Source organism: Pseudophryne corroboree, chromosome 5 (assembly GCF_028390025.1).
Source record: "Pseudophryne corroboree isolate aPseCor3 chromosome 5, aPseCor3.hap2, whole genome shotgun sequence".
Classification (NCBI taxonomy): domain Eukaryota; kingdom Metazoa; phylum Chordata; class Amphibia; order Anura; family Myobatrachidae; genus Pseudophryne; species Pseudophryne corroboree.
In genome coordinates, this window is record NC_086448.1 from 189,863,263 (window position 1) to 189,884,804 (window position 21,542).

The 21,542-nt window shown below is 44.2% G+C and overlaps 1 protein-coding gene across 3 annotated transcripts in view; it reads right to left on the reverse strand.

Annotated features, from left to right (window-relative positions):
• Positions 1–21,542, reverse strand: part of CHN2 (chimerin 2) — a 568,891-nt gene that overhangs the window by 152,357 nt on the left and 394,992 nt on the right. For all 3 annotated transcript variants that reach the window (XM_063921963.1, XM_063921964.1, XM_063921965.1), the window contains exon 7: positions 3,069–3,146. In XM_063921963.1, coding sequence (XP_063778033.1) covers positions 3,069–3,146 — 78 coding nt within the window. The remainder of the gene's footprint in view (positions 1–3,068; positions 3,147–21,542) is intronic.

Below are 21,542 nucleotides of genomic sequence, written 5' to 3' on the forward strand. Positions count from 1 at the left end.
AAGCTTATTTAAGAAGCATTGCGGTGGTAAATAAATCACTACAATATTTGCTCTGTTACCATCTCATAATGTCGAATACTCGTTAACTTTATAATTTTTTTATACTTTTAATCTACAGTCATGTATTTTCCACACATACGTGATTCAGCTATCCAGGTCATGTATGTGTTCCTGAGACTGGTCTTGCAAAGCAAAAAGTTACCCCTATCATTTGTTTTTGTTTTTAAACCAGCTTTAAAGACACATAGTAACTATAACAGGCGAAGTATTTAGTTTCAATTATTTATGTAAAGAGAAAAAGATGTTGGGATTGTCCAACTGACTTGCCCAATGTTTTCCCCATTCCAAAAATATCTGCAGGACTTTTCATTGATCACAATAGGGCCGCGATATTACTATTTGGCTGTTGTGCATAATATCAGTAAGGGCCTATTTAATTGTAGTTTGTATGAATCTGGTGCTAAACGCCAACTCATGATTGTACGAGTATCTTATATATAAAATAACTTATTAATTATTATCACAACAGGTTTTTATTTTTCAGTATTAAATCTTTGTACTCTGCACCTGGTGCAAATGGTTTTGCATCAGCTATGTACAAGTATTATGTATAAAGGCAAAGATTACATATCAATAAAACAATTAGCCTGCTATTTTCACTGGACTATGTCACTGCATGATACAAACACTTTGCCTGGTATTTCTATGGTAACAAATGGTGCTCTTTAAACATAATTAAGTGGTACTAATTATTTCACCTGAAAATACAGTGCTTACAGCATCCATATTATTACATTTACAAATATATCATTTGTTCGGGGGTTGGTCACCTAATTTTATTCAGACAAAGGTGTGCAGGACTCGGCAGAGATTCATATAACCCAGTGACTATGGGCCCGGTTCAGAGGGATGAACGGAATATCGTCTGGAGCACTGATTTGCTACGGTCCAAAGCCATAATGTGCACGCGCATCGTGGATCAGCGACGGCGCATGCATAGAGGATTGATTCACAAAGTGAGTGACAGGTGGTCAGCGTATAAGGAAAGTAACAGGGGGTGTCTAGAAAAACGCATGTCGGGATAGTTATCTGGGTTTGCGAATTTCTACGCAACCTGAGAGGCCTCGGCATCTTAGGTGAGACGTTCATTCTGAGACAGCATAAGGTTGTTCAGGGGTTTGATGGTGCAACCGATGTTTCCACGTTTGTACGTAAGCGGTGGATGTGAGACACCAGCAGTGGGCTCCTCTATGTCCAAAATATAGATAAAGCGCAAAACTCCTATGGAGTCTGTGGGTCAGAGTCCATGAAATGATAGTCCCATTAATAATGAGTGTATAGTTACAACACAGGTCCGGTAGTCATCAAACGGTCCGTAAATGTCTTTACTCTTAAACTCCATTCCCACAAGGCAGCAGCAGCAGAGAGCAGCCATTGCTGTGTCTGGCAGCAGGACTCTGAGAGGGGGGATTCCTGTTTCCGGGAAGCACCAGAAAGAACCCTAAAACCACTTGTGAGAATTGGTGTGCATTATACACCATTTCCTGAGGTATGCTGCTAAGGTTATATTTTTTATCTTTTCCAATAGATATGGTATTATTTCCAATAAATGGTATTACACCATCCCTGTCTCCTCTGTTTTCCCTCCTGAGATACCTATTCCCCGAGTGGAACAGAGGGAAGAGAAGTTGTACAGCTAATGGTGTTTGGAAGATATAGAAGAATTTCTTTTGGGCTGGAGTTTGAGTAAAGACATTTATGGACCGTGTGATGACTACCAGACCTGTGTTGTACCTATACACTCATTATTAATGGGACTATTATTTCATGGACTCTGACCCGCTGATTCCATAGGAGTTTCGCACTTTATCTATATTTTGTTTATTTACCTATGCACTTTGGCCCTGCAGGTGGGCTTTAAGATAGAGCTGCACTCCGCCTTGAAGCACCAAACTTCCCCTATTTTGTATGTTCCTCTATGCCCAAGATGGCCTCTGAGTCATTAGCATATTGTTGCAAGTCCACTGTGTACAAATTCACAGCTGCGCATTGCACTGTGTGCACCTCCGGATCAGGCCCCAGGCCTCAGTCCCCAGACAGGAGACCAGAAACACATAAGATTCACAAACATGATTTCTGTTCTCTTTTGTACATCACATAACATGCGTCATCATAATCACATTGTCTGGTCTAAAATCAATCAATCAATCAATCGATATATTATGCCGTTAGCTGTCATGTAAGTGTGGGCTCTATGCCAGAATTAGGAAAAGATACAACTGCACGGCTGACATTGGATGCCATCATTTGTAGCAGTCATTCAGTGAAAGGTACAAAAGTAACGATCTGACAGTGTGTAACACATTGCAGAAGTGAAACTGGTCTCCATGGGAAGTGATTTCTTACAATGTTGCACTCTGACCACTAACAACAGATAAAAGTGCATTGTACGGGTATACTGTATCAGTGCTGACAATACAGTATGGCCATGGCTGTTTTTGTGAAAGCATAGAATGAAGTATATATAAAAGTGATCACAACATTTAAGGGTTCATTTATACAAAGGCTCTGGGAAAATAGGTAACATCGTATAGGAGTGAACATGTACCTAAAATACTAACATATTGATTGTGTATACCACAAAGACTAAGACAAATACAATTGTAACCGCACACAGTCATAGTCACTATTGTCACAATGTTGCAGCATCCAGCATGTAGCTCCTCTGCTTTCCAAGTTGCCATTGTCGCTAAGGGGTTAATATCATAGCTAATGTAGTTGCCTCGCTAGCTGCCAATAGCTCCTTCCTGCGAGATGCATTAACAAGGAAGAAAGTTGGCCACTGTGGTTAAACAACAAATTCCAGACAAAGGGGATGATCGGCCTATTGCCTGAGCTTGTTTAAATAAGTGTAAAGAAGCAAAATTGTGTTCTTACAAGGAAATGTTCACTTGTAGCCAGCAAGAGTCAGCACATTAGCCAGCTGTTCATGCTGCAGCCAAAGGGTTAATAACTTCTAGAGTATAATATATAGAAGACAATGGGAGAAGGTAGAAATGGGCACTTACCTTGAAGTTATGTGCTTTCTCATAGTTGCAGTGGTTGTCATTTTGTGTCAGGGCCGCTCTTCTGACCAGCGAGGTGATCTGCGAATAGGCAAAGAGTTTCAGAGGTTGCCACAATAATGCGCTCCTGCCCCCCACTTTCACCCCCAGTGCCAGCGCTAGGAGCTCCTGGTGCTTCCTGCCTTTTCTAGATTTATGGACAGTAGCATAGGTCTTCTCATTCTCCAACCATAGCTCCTCAGACAGCATAGTGTCAGAATCCCAGATCCTTTCAGTTTCCTCCTCTGAGCCTTGTAGGCTTACAGGCACTAGGTTGGTCCAGCTGCTTTTGATGCTACAGAGCAGATTGGAAGCAGCTGCAGCCCATTCTGCAGGGACCTCCGACATGTGACTTGAATGGGCTGTCTTGTGGGATGGAAGGAGCTTCTGCATTTCAATAACTAGTGGACTTGCCTTGTTTTACTTCTTAAGACAGACGTGTGCCTGAAACAACTGCAGCCCTCAGTCGGGAAACTGACAGCAACTAAAACAAAAACCCTCCTCAGCAACAGCATCCAACCAAAAGTTAACGGAGGACAGAAGGGAGGAAGATTTACAATCCCGTGCCACAACCCCAATCAGTGCAAGGGAGCATCACTTCTGCACTCTGAGCAAATCTCTCTGATGCTCCCTCCAGCAAGAGGCTGGATCATGCCTAAAAAAAGACTTGGGTTTCATTCTGGTCTGGAAACCAATAGATTAAACCATGCTAAATCCCACTGATGGATTAATCTTGAATTGATAAAATCTCTCTTTTTATATCCTGTGTGAGTGTAAATCCTGCAGGAGTCTGAGGAGGAGGATTAGCTGAGGGCTCTCTTGCACGTCATCTTTAATCTATTGCTCTCAGACTCTCTTAATAGCTCTCTGGGCTCCCAAATAAGTGATTTACCAAATCTTATTAACCCATTGAGAGAGCAGGTATATATTCAGCGTGGCATCCAAAAGACACATCTGTGCTACTTTTAGAGCAGTGCCACAGCAAGACAGATCTACTTACTACCTATATAACCTCAAATGGCCTTATTAAAGTGAGCAGTTTGGTTCTTCTGAAGCCACTACAGTGGGCATTGGGAATGGGTGTGATTTAATTCACTACCATTAACAGTACATACTATAAAACAAGAGAACCGGGGCTCTCAGTGCTTGAACAGCATACACTAATCTGCAAAATATAGTTGCCCTACATTTCTATTGTGCAAATTGACCTTACTGCCAGCTTCACGCATAACAACATGGCCACAAACACTTCACAAACGCTTTCATTGTGAGGTTTTGGTACTACCCCCATAGAAAATGTCCTGTCTGATAACGTCACCAAGTTCCAGCATACTATCCATTTTAGGACCACTCTGCATTAATTTCAGCTTCAGTCTTATCCCTACAATACTGCTTCCTTTGGCCTCATTTATTTCTTAAATTAGTTATAAGGGTACATTGGGACTGCCTTTAGTACATACATCAATATTGATACAATATGTTTAAAACATATGAGCTAAGTGCATCTAGAAAAGTGCTTTTCCTTTATAAAGTGTGTTTAGAAGGTTTCAGGCTGTATGTATAAACTGAGGCCTAGGTTACATCACACACTAGAAGATAAAACTACTATTATTGCACAGAGAAAAATGCTTTTACTATCCTAACACTGATGAAACCAATGCCCTTATTTATCAATAAATACATTTCACTGTGAGTGATAAATTTCACCAGCCAATCCGCTCCTGTTATTTTTCAAACCCAGCCTGTGACATGGAGGTTAGAAGCTGATTGGCTGGTGCAATTTATCACTCACAGTGAAATTTAACACTCATTGATAAATAAGGGCATAAATCTTAAGGCTGGGTACACACCTGTCATGCTGACAGAGTGGACGATCCAGGTGAGCATATACACTAACCGATTGGCCACTTGATGTGTCAGTCTCACATCACAGCCAGACAGGCATTTGAATTTACCGGCCCAGCTGTGACATCTGCCCCCACAATAAGCGTACGGGTGGTAGGTGGACCACCTGTACACAAAGCCAGACGTGCAACATATAGATATGTTCTTAAGTGGTCAAGAACATGACAACTACAGCTTAATGCTAAAAAATACAAAACCATGCACTTGGGTCTCAAAAACCCAAAGGCTAAATATAGTATCAAGGGTAATATAATGGAAACTACTGAGGAGGATAGGGATTTAGGAGTCACTATTTTAGGTGACTTAAAGGTAGTAAAGCAATGTAACAAAGCAATGAGGAAGGCTGGTCAGATGCTTGGTTGGTGCATAAGGAGAGGAATCAGTAGCAGGAAGAAAGAAGTAATAATGCAACTGTATAGATCATTGGAACGGCCTCATCTAGAATACTGTGTTCAATTCTGGAAGCTGTATCTTCAGAAGGATAGTAATACATTAGAGACTGTACAAAGAAAGGCAACTAAAATGGTGTTTGGCCTACATCACAGAACTTATCTGGAAAGACTAAAAATGTCAATATGTATAGTTTGGAGCAGAGAAGGGAAAGGGGGGACATGATAGAAACTTTCATATATATCAAGGGGTTTAACAAGGTAAAAGAGGGAGGCATTCTACACAGGAAGAGAAGTATTAGAACATGAAGACATGTGCTGCTGGAGGGAGGTAGGTTTATGGGAAATTTAAGGAAAAATTACTTCACAGATAGGGTAATGGATAAGTGGAATAGCCTCCCATCAGAGGTGGTAGAGGCTAAGGTGGTCACTCCGAGTTGTTTGCTTCCTGTTTTCGGTCACTGCGCAGCGTTTAGGCAAAAAAGTAGCATTTCTGCGCATGCGTATGCGCTGCAATTCGCACGCGCAACGTACTTTCACAACAGCCGTAGTAGTTTCACACAGGGTCTAGCGATGCTTTTCAGTCGCACTGCTGACCGCAGAGTGACTGACATGAAGTGGGTGTTTCTGGGAGGTAACTGACCATTTTCGGGGAGTGTGTGGAAAAACGCAGGCGTGTCAGATACAAACGCAGGCGTGCCGGGGGAAACGCAGCCGTGGCTGGCTGAACGCAGGGCGTGTTCGTGACGTCAAAACAGCAACTAAATAGTCTGAAGTGATCGCAAGCTAGGAGTAGGTCTGGAGCTGCTCAGAAGCTGCACAATCTTTTGTAGCCGCGCTGCGATCCTTTCGTTCAAAATTCTGCTAAGCTAAGATACACTCCCAGAGGGCGGCGGCCTAGCGTTTGCACGGCTGCTAAAAGCAGCTAGCGAGCGAACAACTTGGAATGAGGGCCAAAGACTGTAGAGCAATTTAAATTTAAGAATATACTTACAAAGAATTAAGGATACAATAGGGTTGAGCTTCCCTAAAGGATAGAAAAAGGGGTAGAATAAATGGGGCAAGTGGTTCTTATCTGCCATTACATTCTCTGTTTCTATGTAAGTTCTATTTGTGGCAAACGTGACTCGTTTGCTGGCAATAGTGTGTCCACAACTGTGCGCAGGCACATGATTGCGTACCCGTTTCCATAAGAATGAATGGTGCGTACGCACGCCGTGGTTATTTGCAGCAATGTGCGTATGGTTACTCCTACGATGCATACGCACGTGGTGGGTGAAAACATTTAAGATCAGAAAGGACACATCTGTATCTGAAGTTATATCGCCAATCGGCTGTGCTGCACAGCCGATTGTCGATATATATGTGAGTTTGCCTGCACCCGCCAACCCTCAATCGATATATCGGTCAGTCGCTTGAACAACAATATATCGCCTAGTGTGTACCCAGCATAGCCCTGATGAAGCAGTGACCAGCCCATCCTCATTCCTGGAAAACAGAGGCTCTATTTTGCATATGGGTGCTCAGCTACAGTACGTGCATTTATATGGCAGCACACTTTCATCAAGGAATAATCTTATCAACACTGTTCCAGCAACTGGAAGCTTTGAGCCACCACCAATGCTACCATTTTGAACAACTTCCTCATAAAACATTAGAATAAAAATGGGGAACGTGATTTGACGGCAGAAAACAACATCTGTGATGCGGGCCCGCAGTTTTTAAATGACCTTTAATGACTATCGAGTACAGCTCAAATTATCATATAGAGTAGTGTAGAATACCTCTCACAGCAAGTACAAATATTTTAACTCAATTAGCCATGGGCTTTACCGTGTGTCTTCAGCTCCCAGTCACAGTGCCTGGAGCTATTCAATTAGTAATTCCCCTTAGGTGTTTGTTCCAGATAAAATTGATTATATTAGGGAATTTGTCTGTTTATGTTAACCTTTATTTACCCAATCAGGTTACAGGAAAAAAAAGTTTTACGTGCCAATCACACTCATTCTAAATTAAGCATATTTCTCACTAAAAATGAAACTGGATTTTGATTGAACAACACAGTTGAGCTTCATTTATCACTTTTATAGCTCCTCTTTTTTTTTTTTTTTTTTTTTTATAGTGTGGGGATAAAAGCGCCCCCCTGCTGGTCACTCCTGTATAACTGCACTTCCGTGATGCTTTTTATTTACACTTCTGGGTTTGTGTCATTGTCACCAAAGAAGTCTCAATAAAAAACAAACAAAATTATGTAGATGGTCTTGTGGATCTGACAAGCTTCCAAAATCAGGGGAAGATTTACTAAAGTTTCTAAAAATTAAAAAGTGGTCTAGTAGGGAAGATGGAGACCTGTGGAGGAGACGGAGTGAAGTGAAAGAACCATGGAGCAGAATGGAAAGGTGAGGAATGTGAAAGAACTGGGGATGTGGGTAGCGAGTTAACCATGGAGAGGTGGAATGAAGGAAAACTGTAGAATTGGGGAGTTGGAGAATTATGGAGGGGGAAATGAGAGAACCACGGAGCAGAACTGAGAGAGAACCTGTTGTGTATGTGCAGTATGATAGGGAGACGACAGGGGAGGGTGGTCATAGCTATAGACCTATGTTTACAAAGCATTAGCAGCAACTTTTCCAAGCTGCTGCTTCTCTGCGGGTTGAAGCTGAAAATATAAAGTGGCCCTAACAGTCAGTATAAAGACCAAGGTACTTTACAAGAATGGTAGTGCCGCTGTAAGTCTTCAGCTGCAAACCGCTGAGAAACATTGATTTGCAAATACAGCCCATAATGTTGAAGGGGACATTTTGATAGGAGGTGTATGAGAAGAGAAGGATGACGAGTGGATAGGATGGAAAAGGACACAGAGTGTGCAAAAGGGCTACTGAGGAATGGGAGTGAAAGGCAGCATAGAGAATATACTTTGTGGGGGTGATACATGAATGAGATATAAGAGGTTTACATTGAAGGTGACAGAGAAGGGTTTTCATAACGATTACCTGAAATGTAAAGTCTGTAATAGGCATGACCAATGTATAAAGGGTGGGAGCTATACATACAGTCTGTTTCCCAGAGCACCATGTAATGATGTTTTCAAATTTGTGCAGACAGTTGTGAAACTAATACTGCATGTATAAATGTGACCCACTTATTACTTTGCAATACCTTTATTCACTTTTTGTACATATAATATTGGCGTCCAACAATCTAGAGGCAAGCTTATTAATATATAGAGCAAAAATAAAAAGTACTTTTGCTGGTAAAAACACCCATTTTCTCCAACAAAAGGGCTTTTTATCCCCTGTAATATATCAGCCCCTCTGTTCTATATGTGACCAGTATTTTAAGGACAGGCCACTCCTCATGGACAGGTGGTGTGTGCTTATCCCAGCAAAGGGCATAGCTACAGTCTGACCTCCTGTACCTAGTTGTGTCATTTGAGCAGTCATGTGTAGAGATGAGCAGGTTCGGTTTCTCGGAAACCGAACCCCCCCGAACTTCACCCTTTTTACACGGGTCCGAGGCAGGTTCGAACCTTCCCGCCTTGCTCGGCTAACCCGAGCGCGCCCGAACGTCATCATCCCGCTGTCAGATTCTCGCGAGATTCGGATTCTATATAAGCAGCCGCGCGTCGCCGCCATTTTCACTCGTGCATTGGAGATGATAGGGAGAGGACGTGGCTGGCGTCCTCTCCGTTTATTGTTGAAGTTGATTGCTTTATTGCTTAATTGTGGGGAGGACTGGGGAGCAGCTGTTAGGAGGAGTACAGTGCAGAGTTTTGCTGATAAGTGACCACCAGTTTTTATCCGTTCTCTGCCTGAAAAAAACGCTCCATACCATATCTGTGCTCAGTGTGCTGCATAATATATCTGTGCTGAGTGCTCACACTGCTTAATTGTGGGGACTGGGGAGCAGCTGTATTATATAGCAGGAGTACAGTGCAGAGTTTTGCTGACAGTGACCACCAGTATACGTTGTCTGCCTGAAAAACACTCCATATCTGTGCTCAGTGTGCTGCTTTATTGTGGGGACTGGGGACCACCAGTATAATTAATATTATATAGGAGGAGTACAGTGCAGAGTGCACTGCTGTACCTACCTCTGTGTCGTCATCCATTAAGTATACTATCCATCTACATTCTATACCTGTGGTGCATTTTAGTTTTGCAGTTTGCTGACCCAGTGACCACCAGTATACTATATATAGCAGTACGGTAGGCAACTGCTGTACCTACCTCTGTGTCGTCATCCATTAAGTATACTATCCATCTACATTCTATACCTGTGGTGCATTTTAGTTTTGCAGTTTGCTGACACAGTGACCACCAGTATACTATATATAGCAGTACGGTAGGCCACTGCTGTACCTACCTCTGTGTCGTCATCCATTAAGTATACTATCCATCTACATTCTATACCTGTGGTGCATTTTAGTTTTGCAGTTTGCTGACACAGTGACCACCAGTATACTATATATAGCAGTACGGTAGGCCACTGCTGTACCTACCTCTGTGTCGTCATCCATTAAGTATACTATCCATCTACATTCTATACCTGTGGTGCATTTTAGTTTTGCAGTTTGCTGACACAGTGACCACCAGTATACTATAAATAGCAGTACGGTAGGCCACTGCTGTACCTACCTCTGTGTCGTCATCCATTAAGTATACTATACATCTACATTCTATACCTGTGGTGCATTTTAGTTTTGCAGTTTGCTGACACAGTGACCACCAGTATACTATATATAGTAGTACGGTAGGCCACTGCTGTACCTACCTCTGTGTCGTCATCCATTAAGTATACTATCCATCTACATTCTATACCTGTGGTGCATTTTAGTTTTGCAGTTTGCTGACACAGTGACCACCAGTATACTATATATAGCAGTACGGTAGGCCACTGCTGTACCTACCTCTGTGTCGTCATCCATTAAGTATACTATCCATCTACATTCTATACCTGTGGTGCATTTTAGTTTTGCAGTTTGCTGACACAGTGACCACCAGTATACTATATATAGCAGTACGGTAGGCCACTGCTGTACCTACCTCTGTGTCGTCATCCATTAAGTATACTATCCATCTACATTCTATACCTGTGGTGCATTTTAGTTTTGCAGTTTGCTGACACAGTGACCACCAGTATACTATATATAGCAGTACGGTAGGCCACTGCTGTACCTACCTCTGTGTCGTCATCCATTAAGTATACTCTCCATCTACATTCTATACCTGTGGTGCATTTTAGTTTTGCAGTTTGCTGACACAGTGACCACCAGTATACTATATATAGCAGTACGGTAGGCCACTGCTGTACCTACCTCTGTGTCGTCATCCATTAAGTATACTATCCATCTACATTCTATACCTGTGGTGCATTTTAGTTTTGCAGTTTGCTGACACAGTGACCACCAGTATACTATATATAGCAGTACGGTAGGCCACTGCTGTACCTACCTCTGTGTCGTCATCCATTAAGTATACTATCCATCTACATTCTATACCTGTGGTGCGTTTTAGTTTTGCAGTTTGCTGACACAGTGACCTCCAGTATACTATATATAGCAGTACGGTAGGCCACTGCTGTACCTACCTCTGTGTCGTCATCCATTAAGTATACTATCCATCTACATTCTATACCTGTGGTGCATTTTAGTTTTGCAGTTTGCTGACACAGTGACCACCAGTATACTATATATAGCAGTACGGTAGGCCACTGCTGTACCTACCTCTGTGTCGTCATCCATTAAGTATACTATCCATCTACATTCTATACCTGTGGTGCATTTTAGTTTTGCAGTTTGCTGACACAGTGACCACCAGTATACTATAAATAGCAGTACGGTAGGCCACTGCTGTACCTACCTCTGTGTCGTCATCCATTAAGTATACTATCCATCTACATTCTATACCTGTGGTGCATTTTAGTTTTGCAGTTTGCTGACACAGTGACCACCAGTATACTATATATAGCAGTACGGTAGGCCACTGCTGTACCTACCTCTGTGTCGTCATCCATTAAGTATACTATCCATCTACATTCTATACCTGTGGTGCATTTTAGTTTTGCAGTTTGCTGACACAGTGACCACCAGTATACTATATATAGCAGTACGGTAGGCCACTGCTGTACCTACCTCTGTGTCGTCATCCATTAAGTATACTCTCCATCTACATTCTATACCTGTGGTGCATTTTAGTTTTGCAGTTTGCTGACACAGTGACCACCAGTATACTATATATAGCAGTACGGTAGGCCACTGCTGTACCTACCTCTGTGTCGTCATCCATTAAGTATACTATCCATCTACATTCTATACCTGTGGTGCATTTTAGTTTTGCAGTTTGCTGACACAGTGACCACCAGTATACTATATATAGCAGTACGGTAGGCCACTGCTGTACCTACCTCTGTGTCGTCATCCATTAAGTATACTATCCATCTACATTCTATACCTGTGGTGCATTTTAGTTTTGCAGTTTGCTGACACAGTGACCACCAGTATACTATATATAGCAGTACGGTAGGCCACTGCTGTACCTACCTCTGTGTCGTCATCCATTAAGTATACTATCCATCTACATTCTATACCTGTGGTGCATTTTAATTTTGCAGTTTGCTGACACAGTGACCACCAGTATACTATATATAGCAGTACGGTAGGCCACTGCTGTACCTACCTCTGTGTCGTCATCCATTAAGTATACTATCCATCTACATTCTATACCTGTGGTGCATTTTAGTTTTGCAGTTTGCTGACACAGTGACCACCAGTATACTATATATAGCAGTACGGTAGGCCACTGCTGTACCTACCTCTGTGTCGTCATCCATTAAGTATACTATCCATCTACATTCTATACCTGTGGTGCATTTTAGTTTTGCAGTTTGCTGACACAGTGACCACCAGTATACTATATATAGCAGTACGGTAGGCCACTGCTGTACCTACCTCTGTGTCGTCATCCATTAAGTATACTATCCATCTACATTCTATACCAGTGGTGCATTTTAGTTTTGCAGTTTGCTGACACAGTGACCACCAGTATACTATATATAGCAGTACGGTAGGCCACTGCTGTACCTACCTCTGTGTCGTCAAGTATACTATCCATCCATACCTGTGGTGCATTTCAGTTGTGCGCAGTAAATATAGTAGTAGGCCATTGCTATTGATACTGGCATATAATTCCACACATTAAAAAATGGAGAACAAAAATGTGGAGGTTAAAATAGGGAAAGATCAAGATCCACTTCCACCTCGTGCTGAAGCTGCTGCCACTAGTCATGGCCGAGACGATGAAATGCCATCAACGTCGTCTGCCAAGGCCGATGCCCAATGTCATAGTACAGAGCATGTAAAATCCAAAAAACAAAAGTTCAGTAAAATGACCCAAAAATCAAAATTAAAATCGTCTGAGGAGAAGCGTAAACTTGCCAATATGCCATTTACGACACGGAGTGGCAAGGAACGGCTGAGGCCCTGGCCTATGTTCATGGCTAGTGGTTCAGCTTCACATGAGGATGGAAGCACTCATCCTCTCGCTAGAAAAAAGAAAAGACTTAAGCTGGCAAAAGCACAGCAAAGAACTGTGCGTTCTTCTAAATCACAAATCCCCAAGGAGAGTCCAATTGTGTCGGTTGCGATGCCTGACCTTCCCAACACTGGACGGGAAGAGCTTGCGCCTTCCACCATTTGCACGCCCCCTGCAAGTGCTGGAAGGAGCACCCGCAGTCCAGTTCCTGATAGTCAAATTGAAGATGTCACTGTTGAAGTACACCAGGATGAGGATATGGGTGTTGCTGGCGCTGGGGAGGAAATTGACAAGGAGGATTCTGATGGTGAGGTGGTTTGTTTAAGTCAGGCACCCGGGGAGACACCTGTTGTCCGTGGGACGAATATGGCCATTGACATGCCTGGTCAAAATACAAAAAAAATCAGCTCTTCGGTGTGGAATTATTTCAACACAAATGCGGACAACAGGTGTCAAGCCGTGTGTTGCCTTTGTCAAGCTGTAATAAGTAGGGGTAAGGACGTTAACCACCTCGGAACATCCTCCCTTATATGTCACCTGCAGTGCATTCATCATAAGTCAGTGACAAGTTCAAAAACTTTGGGTGACAGCGGAAGCAGTCCACTGACCACTAAATCCCTTCCTCTTGTAACCAAGCTCCTGCAAACCACACCACCAACTCCCTCAGTGTCAATTTCCTCCTTACCCAGGAAAGCCAATAGTCCTGCAGGCCATGTCACTGGCAAGTCTGACGAATCCTCTCCTGCCTGGGATTCCTCCGATGCATCCTTGAGTGTAACGCCTACTGCTGCTGGCGCTGCTGTTGTTGCTGCTGGGAGTCGATCGTCATCCCAGAGGGGAAGTCGGAAGACCACTTGTACTACTTCCAGTAAGCAATTGACTGTCCAACAGTCCTTTGCGAGGAAGATGAAACATCACAGCAGTCATCCTGCTCAGGCCTTGGCAGCCTGGGCGGTGAGAAAAGTGGTTCCGGTATCCATCGTTAATTCAGAGGCAATTATAGACTTGATTGAGGTACTGTGTCCCCGGTACCAAATACCATCTAGGTTCCATTTCTCTAGGCAGGCGATACCGAAAATGTACACAGACCTCAGAAAAAGACTCACCAGTGTCCTAAAAAATGCAGTTGTACCCAATGTCCACTTAACCACGGACATGTGGACAAGTGGAGCAGGGCAGACTCAGGACTATATGACTGTGACAGCCCACTGGGTAGATGTATTGCCTCCCGCAGCAAGAACAGCAGCGGCGGCACCAGTAGCAGCATCTCGCAAACGCCAAGTCGTTCCTAGGCAGGCTACGCTTTGTATCACCGCTTTCCATAAGAGGCACACAGCTGACAACCTCTTACGGGAACTGAGGAAGATCATCGCAGAATGGCTTACCCCAATTGGACTCTCCTGGGGATTTGTGACATCGGACAACGCCAGCAATATTGTGCGTGCATTACATCTTGGCAAATTCCAGCACGTCCCATGTTTTGCACATACATTGAATTTGGTGGTGCAGAATTATTTAAGAAACGACAGGGGCGTGCAAGAGATGCTGTCGGTGGCCCGAAGAATTGCGGGCCACTTTCGGCATTCAGGCACCGCGTACAGAAGACTGGAGCACCACCAAACATTCCTGAACCTGCCCTGCCATCATCTGAAGCAAGAGGTGGTAACGAGGTGGAATTCAACCCTCTATATGCTTCAGAGGATGGAGGAGCAGCAAAAGGCCATTCAAGCCTATACATCTGCCCACGATATAGGCAAAGGAGGGGGAATGCACCTGACTCAAGCACAGTGGAGAATGATTTCAACGTTGTGCAAGGTTCTGCAACCCTTTGAACTTGCCACACGTGAAGTCAGTTCAGACACTGCCAGCCTGAGTCAGGTCATTCCCCTCATCAGGCTTTTGCAGAAGAAGCTGGAGACATTGAAGGAGGAGCTAAAACAGGGCGATTCCGCTAGGCATGTGGGACTTGTGGATGGAGCCCTTAATTCGCTTAACCAGGATTCACGGGTGGTCAATCTGTTGAAATCAGAGCACTACATTTTGGCCACCGTGCTCGATCCTAGATTTAAAACCTACGTTGTATCTCTCTTTCCGGCAGACACAAGTCTGCAGAGGTTCAAAGACCTGCTGGTGAGAAAATTGTCAAGTCAAGCGGAACGTGACCCGTCAACATCTCCTCCTTCACATTCTCCTGCAACTGGGGGTGCGAGGAAAAGGCTCAGAATTCCGAGCCCACCCGCTGGCGGTGATGCAGGGCAGTCTGGAGCGAGTGCTGACATCTGGCCCGGACTGAAGGACCTGCCAATGATTACTGACATGTCGTCTACTGTCACTGCATATGATTCTCTCACCATGGAAAGAATGGTGGAGGATTATATGAGTGACCGCATCCAAGTAGGCACGTCAGACAGTCCGTACGTATACTGGCAGGAAAAAGAGGCAATTTGGAGGCCCTTGCACAAACTGGCTTTATTCTACCTAAGTTGCCCTCCCTCCAGTGTGTACTCCGAAAGAGTGTTTAGTGCAGCCGCTCACCTTGTCAGCAATCGGCGTACGAGGTTACTTCCAGAAAATGTGGAGAAGATGATGTTCATCAAAATGAATTATAATCAATTCCTCCGTGGAGACATTCACCAGCAGCAATTGCCTCCAGAAAGTACACGGGGACCTGAGATGGTGGATTCCAGTGAGGACGAATTAATGATCTGTGAGGAGGGGGATGTACACAGTGAAAGGGGTGAGGAATCGGAGGATGATGATGAGGTGGACATCTTGCCTCTGTAGAGCCAGTTTGTGCAAAGAGAGATTGATTGCTTCTTTTTTGGTGGGGGCCCAAACCAACGAGTCATTTCAGTCACAGTCGTGTGGCAGACCCTGTCGCTGAAATGATGGGTTCGTTAAAGTGTGCATGTCCTGTTTATACAACATAAGGGTGGGTGGGAGGGCCCAAGGACAATTCCATCTTGCACCTCTTTTTTCTTTCATTTTTCTTTGCATCATGTGCTGTTTGGGGACAATTTTTTTGAAGCGCCATCCTGCCTGACACTGCAGTGCCACTCCTAGATGGGCCAGGTGTTTGTGTCGGCCACTTGTGTCGCTTAGCTTAGCCACACAGCGACCTTGGTGCGCCTCTTTTTTTCTTTGCATCATGTGCTGTTTGGGGACAATTTTTTGGAAGTGCCATCCTGCCTGACACTGCAGTGCCACTCCTAGATGGGCCAGGTGTTTGTGTCGGCCACTTGTGTCGCTTAGCTTAGTCAAACAGCCACCTTGGTGCGCCTCTTTTTTTCTTTGCATCATGTGCTGTTTGGGGACAATTTTTTGGAAGTGCCATCCTGTCTTGATTGACACTGCAGTGCCACTCCTAGATGGGCCAGGTGTTTGTGTTGGCCACTTGTGTCGCATAGCTTAGTCAAACAGCCACCTTGGTGCGCCTCTTTTTTTCTTTGCATCATGTGCTGTTTGGGGACAATTTTTTGGAAGTGCCATCCTGTCTTGATTAACACTGCAGTGCCACTCCTAGATGGGCCAGGTGTTTGTGTCGGCCACTTGTGTCGCTTAGCTTAGTCAAACAGCCACCTTGGTGCGCCTCTTTTTTTCTTTGGATCATGTGCTGTTTGGGGACTATTTTTTTGAAGTGCCATCCTGTCTTAATTGACACTGCAGTGCCACTCCTAGATGGGCCAGGTGTTTGTGTCGGCCACTTGTGTCGCTTAGCTTAGCCATCCAGCGACCTCGGTGCAAATTGTAGGACTAAAAATAATATTGTGGGGTGTGAGGTGTTCAGAATAGACTGGAAATGAGTGGAAATTATGGTAATTGAGGTTAATAATACTATGGGATCAAAATGACCCCCAAATTCTATGATTTAAGCTGTTTTTTAGGGTTTTTTGAAAAAAACACCCGAATCCAAAACACACCCGAATCCGACAAAAAATTTTCGATGAGGTTTTGCCAAAACGCGTCCGAATCCAAAACAAGGCTGCGGAACCGAATCCAAAACCAAAACACAAAACCCGAAAAATGTCCGGTGCACATCACTAGTCATGTGGGGAGGCCTATTTCAGCAATTTTTTGGGGGGAGGGTTGGGGGGTAGGGAAGGCCTATTTCAGCAGGTTTTTTTGGGGAGGGTGCATATGAACCTAGAAGGTGGGGGGGTAGGGGAGGCCTATTTCAGCAGGTTTTTTGGGGCAGAGACCAGGAGTGGAGCATTTCAGCAGTCTGCATGATGGGGGACTATTTGAGCAGTCCTCAGGGGGATGCACACACTGGTCACTATCCTGCAAAATGTTGCAATGTGTAGCTCATAGGCTACAATGGCTAACACCATCTAAAGATGACATTAGCTATCAGAGCCAAGTTCCGAAATGCTGTACATTCTGGAGTTCAGTAAAGTTGTCAATTTAGCAGTCCACACAGAAACATAGGGGGGCTGTTTTTGCGATCGAAAATAAGGGGACCACGGCAAATATCTGCTCCTGCCCCTCCTTCCTAAATCTCAGTGAAATTGTTTTTGGTGTAGTCATTTTGGGGGGATTTCCCACAAAATGTATTTAATAAATATGCCCAAAGTTCATTTAAAATTCTGTAATGTATCAGGAAATGTTCAGGAGCAAATAATAACATGAGTAACATTTACTACTACCAGGTGGCAGACTAGCTACATATTTGACAGAATTACTGATTTGATACAAGAAGTGTGCAAGGGTGATGTCTGCTGTCTTGTATTCAATAGAGATCTGTGATTGATTATTCATCAGCCAGCACCTGTGTCTGAGTTAATTAAGCCAGTGCTTTTAAGCTGAATTAAGTGGTTTTATAAGATATTCAGCAAAAATTTGCCCAACATGATGACTCTGGCATTCCTTCCTTCCCGAGGGAGACAACTCTACAGCATGCCACTTCTCGTGATGCATTTTCCATCTAACCTCAGCCAGAGAACGCCCACTTCAAATGTAGGTCAACAAAAGACATGTAATAATGCCGCTGCAGACTTGTTTCTGTGGGGAGATGTTTGAAGTGTTAAGCCTGTGAAAGTATCATTTTGTCTTTGGCTGAAGCACAGTGAGTGTCTACAAGAACAGGTTTGGTTCTCATCATTATGACAATGTGACCTGGAAATATTTTTTTTTAATAAAAGTTAATCTCTTCATACATTCTCTGTACCTCAGTAGATGCCTCCCAGGTAAATATTTTAGATCAGACCATTTCAATACATATTTGTTGCATCACCCTGCCCAGCTTCTACAAAGGCAGCAGTAACTGTACAACAAAACAAAGCTCTGAATGTATTATATTAATCACTGTTCTAATCTGCTTCATCATTTCTTACAAAGGCTTTCCATCAGTTCTGCTAATCATTAATAATTATTGTATGATGATCCTCTCACATTAGTGTAATGGTTTTATAGGAATAGGTGGAGATTATGTCATGGGGGTCTGGCTTGGATTAACATCAGTGGGCTCATGGCAGAGCAGGGTCTGAAAATATGATAGACAAGGTAAAGGGAAGGCAGCCTAGATGGGTTTTACTTATGACCTGATGCACCCAGGCATATGATGTCATTGCCTTCAGTGCTTTGCTCTGACCTTTTGGTATCTGCTCCTTACTGAGCTCCCATTTGGAATGGGAGAATGTAGTACTAACCATACATGTAAAATATTGTAATTACAGACTATTATTATATCACTCAAAATACCAACAGTTGGGATCACAACAGTCAGAAGATTGACAGTGAGATACCGACGGTCAGAATTCACACAGATAGCAGAGGTAAGTACAGTGGTTGGAGTTAGGCACCCGGGGGGAGGGTTACGGTTAGGCTGCGGGGGTGGATGAGGTTAGGGTTAGGCTACAGTAGGGGACAGTTAGGCTTAGGCTGAACGAGGGGGAGATTAGGGTTTGGCTGCGGGAGGGGTGGGTTAGAATTAGGGGTAGACTGAAATACTTACCCCAAAGCCAGCGGGGTTCTGGCAGTCGGGATCACGCTGCCAGTTTTCTGACTGTCGGGATCCAGACTGCCGGGATTTCGTACAAGGGCTGTAAATGTAATGTAGTTTGTGTGATTTGCTATATAAACGCTGATGGCCTTATTAAGAATCTGGATTAAGAGGGACATTTACTAAACAGTGATAAGAGCGGAGAAGTGAGTCAGTGGAGAAGTTGCCCCATCAACCAATCAGCAGCTCTGTATAATTTTATTGTATGCAAATTATAGATGTTACTTCAGTGCTGATTGGTTGTCATGGACAACTTCTCCACTGGCTCTCTTCTCCGCTCTTATCACTGCTTAATAAATGTCCCCCTAAAGCCCAGTACCCACGGGCCGATTCGGTGAGAGATGTATGCTGAGCGGTTCGCTCAGCACACATCTCTCCCGCCGCTCAGCACAGCGCGATCTGTGCTGAGCGTGCGGGGGGAGACGGGGGGCCGCTCATTTCACCCAGCGGGTGAAGTGAGCGACCCGCTAGATTGGCCTGCATGCAGGCCAATCTAGCAGCAGCGATAGCGATGCACGGGGCTGCGCATCGCTATCGCTGTATGGGGTACACACGGAGTGATCCTGCTTAAATTCTAAGCAATCTAGTCAGATTGCTTAGAATATCGCTCCGTGAGTACCCCCCTTAAGACCAAACAAAAGGAGCAATTTGTACCTTAGTAAAGCCATGTTGCACTGCAGGTGGGGTAGTTTTAACATGTGTTGCAGCAAAGAGAAAGTGGGAAGGGGTATGTCCTAGCTTAATGTCAATGTAAAAGCAAAGCTGGACATTAGCAGTTTTTCCCGTGCATGCAACTAACTAAATAAATAAATAAATGCATTTGCTCCTCTTGAAGTGCGACAATGTTTACTCCAGGAGCAAATTGCTCTATATTTTTTGCACTTTCTCCTACGTTCAAAAAGGCCTTGAGTGTCAACATGTATTGTGTATCACCAAATGACTGGCACATCTGTTTCACTTTTTCTATTTATCCTTTAATATATTTCTATATCTAAAACATGTGTTTGCTTTGTTATGTATCCATAGTTGTGACCTGTTCTTTTATTTTGTGTTAAGGGGGAGATATTATTACTACATTTTATTGTGTGTTTTGCAGCGCCGTACATACAGCAGACATTAGAACAGTACAGGGTACACAGAACTTAACATTACAGCGACAGTAAAATTAAAACACAGCGTATGTAACAATAAGCAGCACAATTCTCAGTACACAATACAGCTGAGATGTAAGGAAGCAATGGAGTAATCGGCATATTACTATGGACAGGCAGCCACTGGAAGAGATAAACAGTAACAGGAGAGAGGAGATGCGGGTATAGACATTTGCTACATAGTAGAGAGCTGTAACTGAAGTGTGAGAGAACAGGGTTGTGAGAACAGGAGGGAAGAGGGTCCTGCTCCAAGGAGCTCACAATCTAGCGAGGAGAGAGTTGTAAACCCTTAATTGTGCTCTTGTACAGACCATTCCTATAGAATAATGTCTGCTATGTGAACTTTAACCGTGTACTGCCGGTGGAGAGCACATTCTGCAATAGTAGCACTTAATCCTGATGCCTTGCATCATTCACACTGTTCTAAAAGCAGTATACAGAGAGGACTGCAGGTTGCAGCTTCCACAAAGCAAGTTGTACTGAATAAATAGCTACAGGAATTCACTAATATCCCTTTTCCATCAAAAACACGGTGTTATGATTCCAGCACTCTGGTCTGAGGAGATCTTTTTGCGAGGACCGGAGCACTGGAACGAAATGCTGGGGAAGGGAGCGGGAATGGAAAATAGCCCCTGGCGCCCTAACTCCGTTGTCTCACCCGTGCTGTTGGAAATCCCCTGCGAGACTATGGTTGCTTGAGCCCATGGCAGCCGCGTTTGAAGGGCGGATTATGTCTGCCCAACTCCGATGCCCCCCCAGGTCTTAATGAGAGACAAAGGGAAATCCGAGACAGGGTGATAACAAGGGGCCCTCTGACTAAACAACCAGGCCAGGGGCTACAAGCTAACTTAAAACTAGAATATGTGCAGAAACACCGCCAGGGAAAAGGACAACCAAAATATCCACTTGTCCACTTCTCCTACCCAGCACCGCCGAGTTCCAGAGAGGACTTGTGGAAGCGGAACCCTCCGCAAATGCTCCAAAAACAGAATATATAAAGATAGAGCGGCTGAGCCGCAACACACGGCAGAGCCGCAACTCACGGAACACCACTCGATATACAAAGGTGATCAGTCAGGACAACTGGGGACCAAACGACTTCCTGGGATGAGATGACAACTCCCGAATACAGGACTTCTGAGGACAGGAATGACCGGATACAGCAGGACTGGAACAGACTCTCAGCAAACCAAAGCAGCATGCAGGAAGCTATTACCGGCGTCTGTGAGAAGTACTGGGAAGGTATTTAACAGGGAGTCCTCCAATCAGCTGCTTAGAGCCTGATTGGGAATAAATGCTGTGCAGCTACCTTGCTGCACGGCCAGAGGACAAGTGTGTGTGCTTGTTAATTAGGCCCTGCAACGGGGAACGCGGTCCGCCCGTGGCGTCCCCGTTGCTAGGGTCCGTGCGGCTCAGCGCGCCCGGCGTCTAGCGTTGCTAGGGAGCCGGCGGCTGAACGC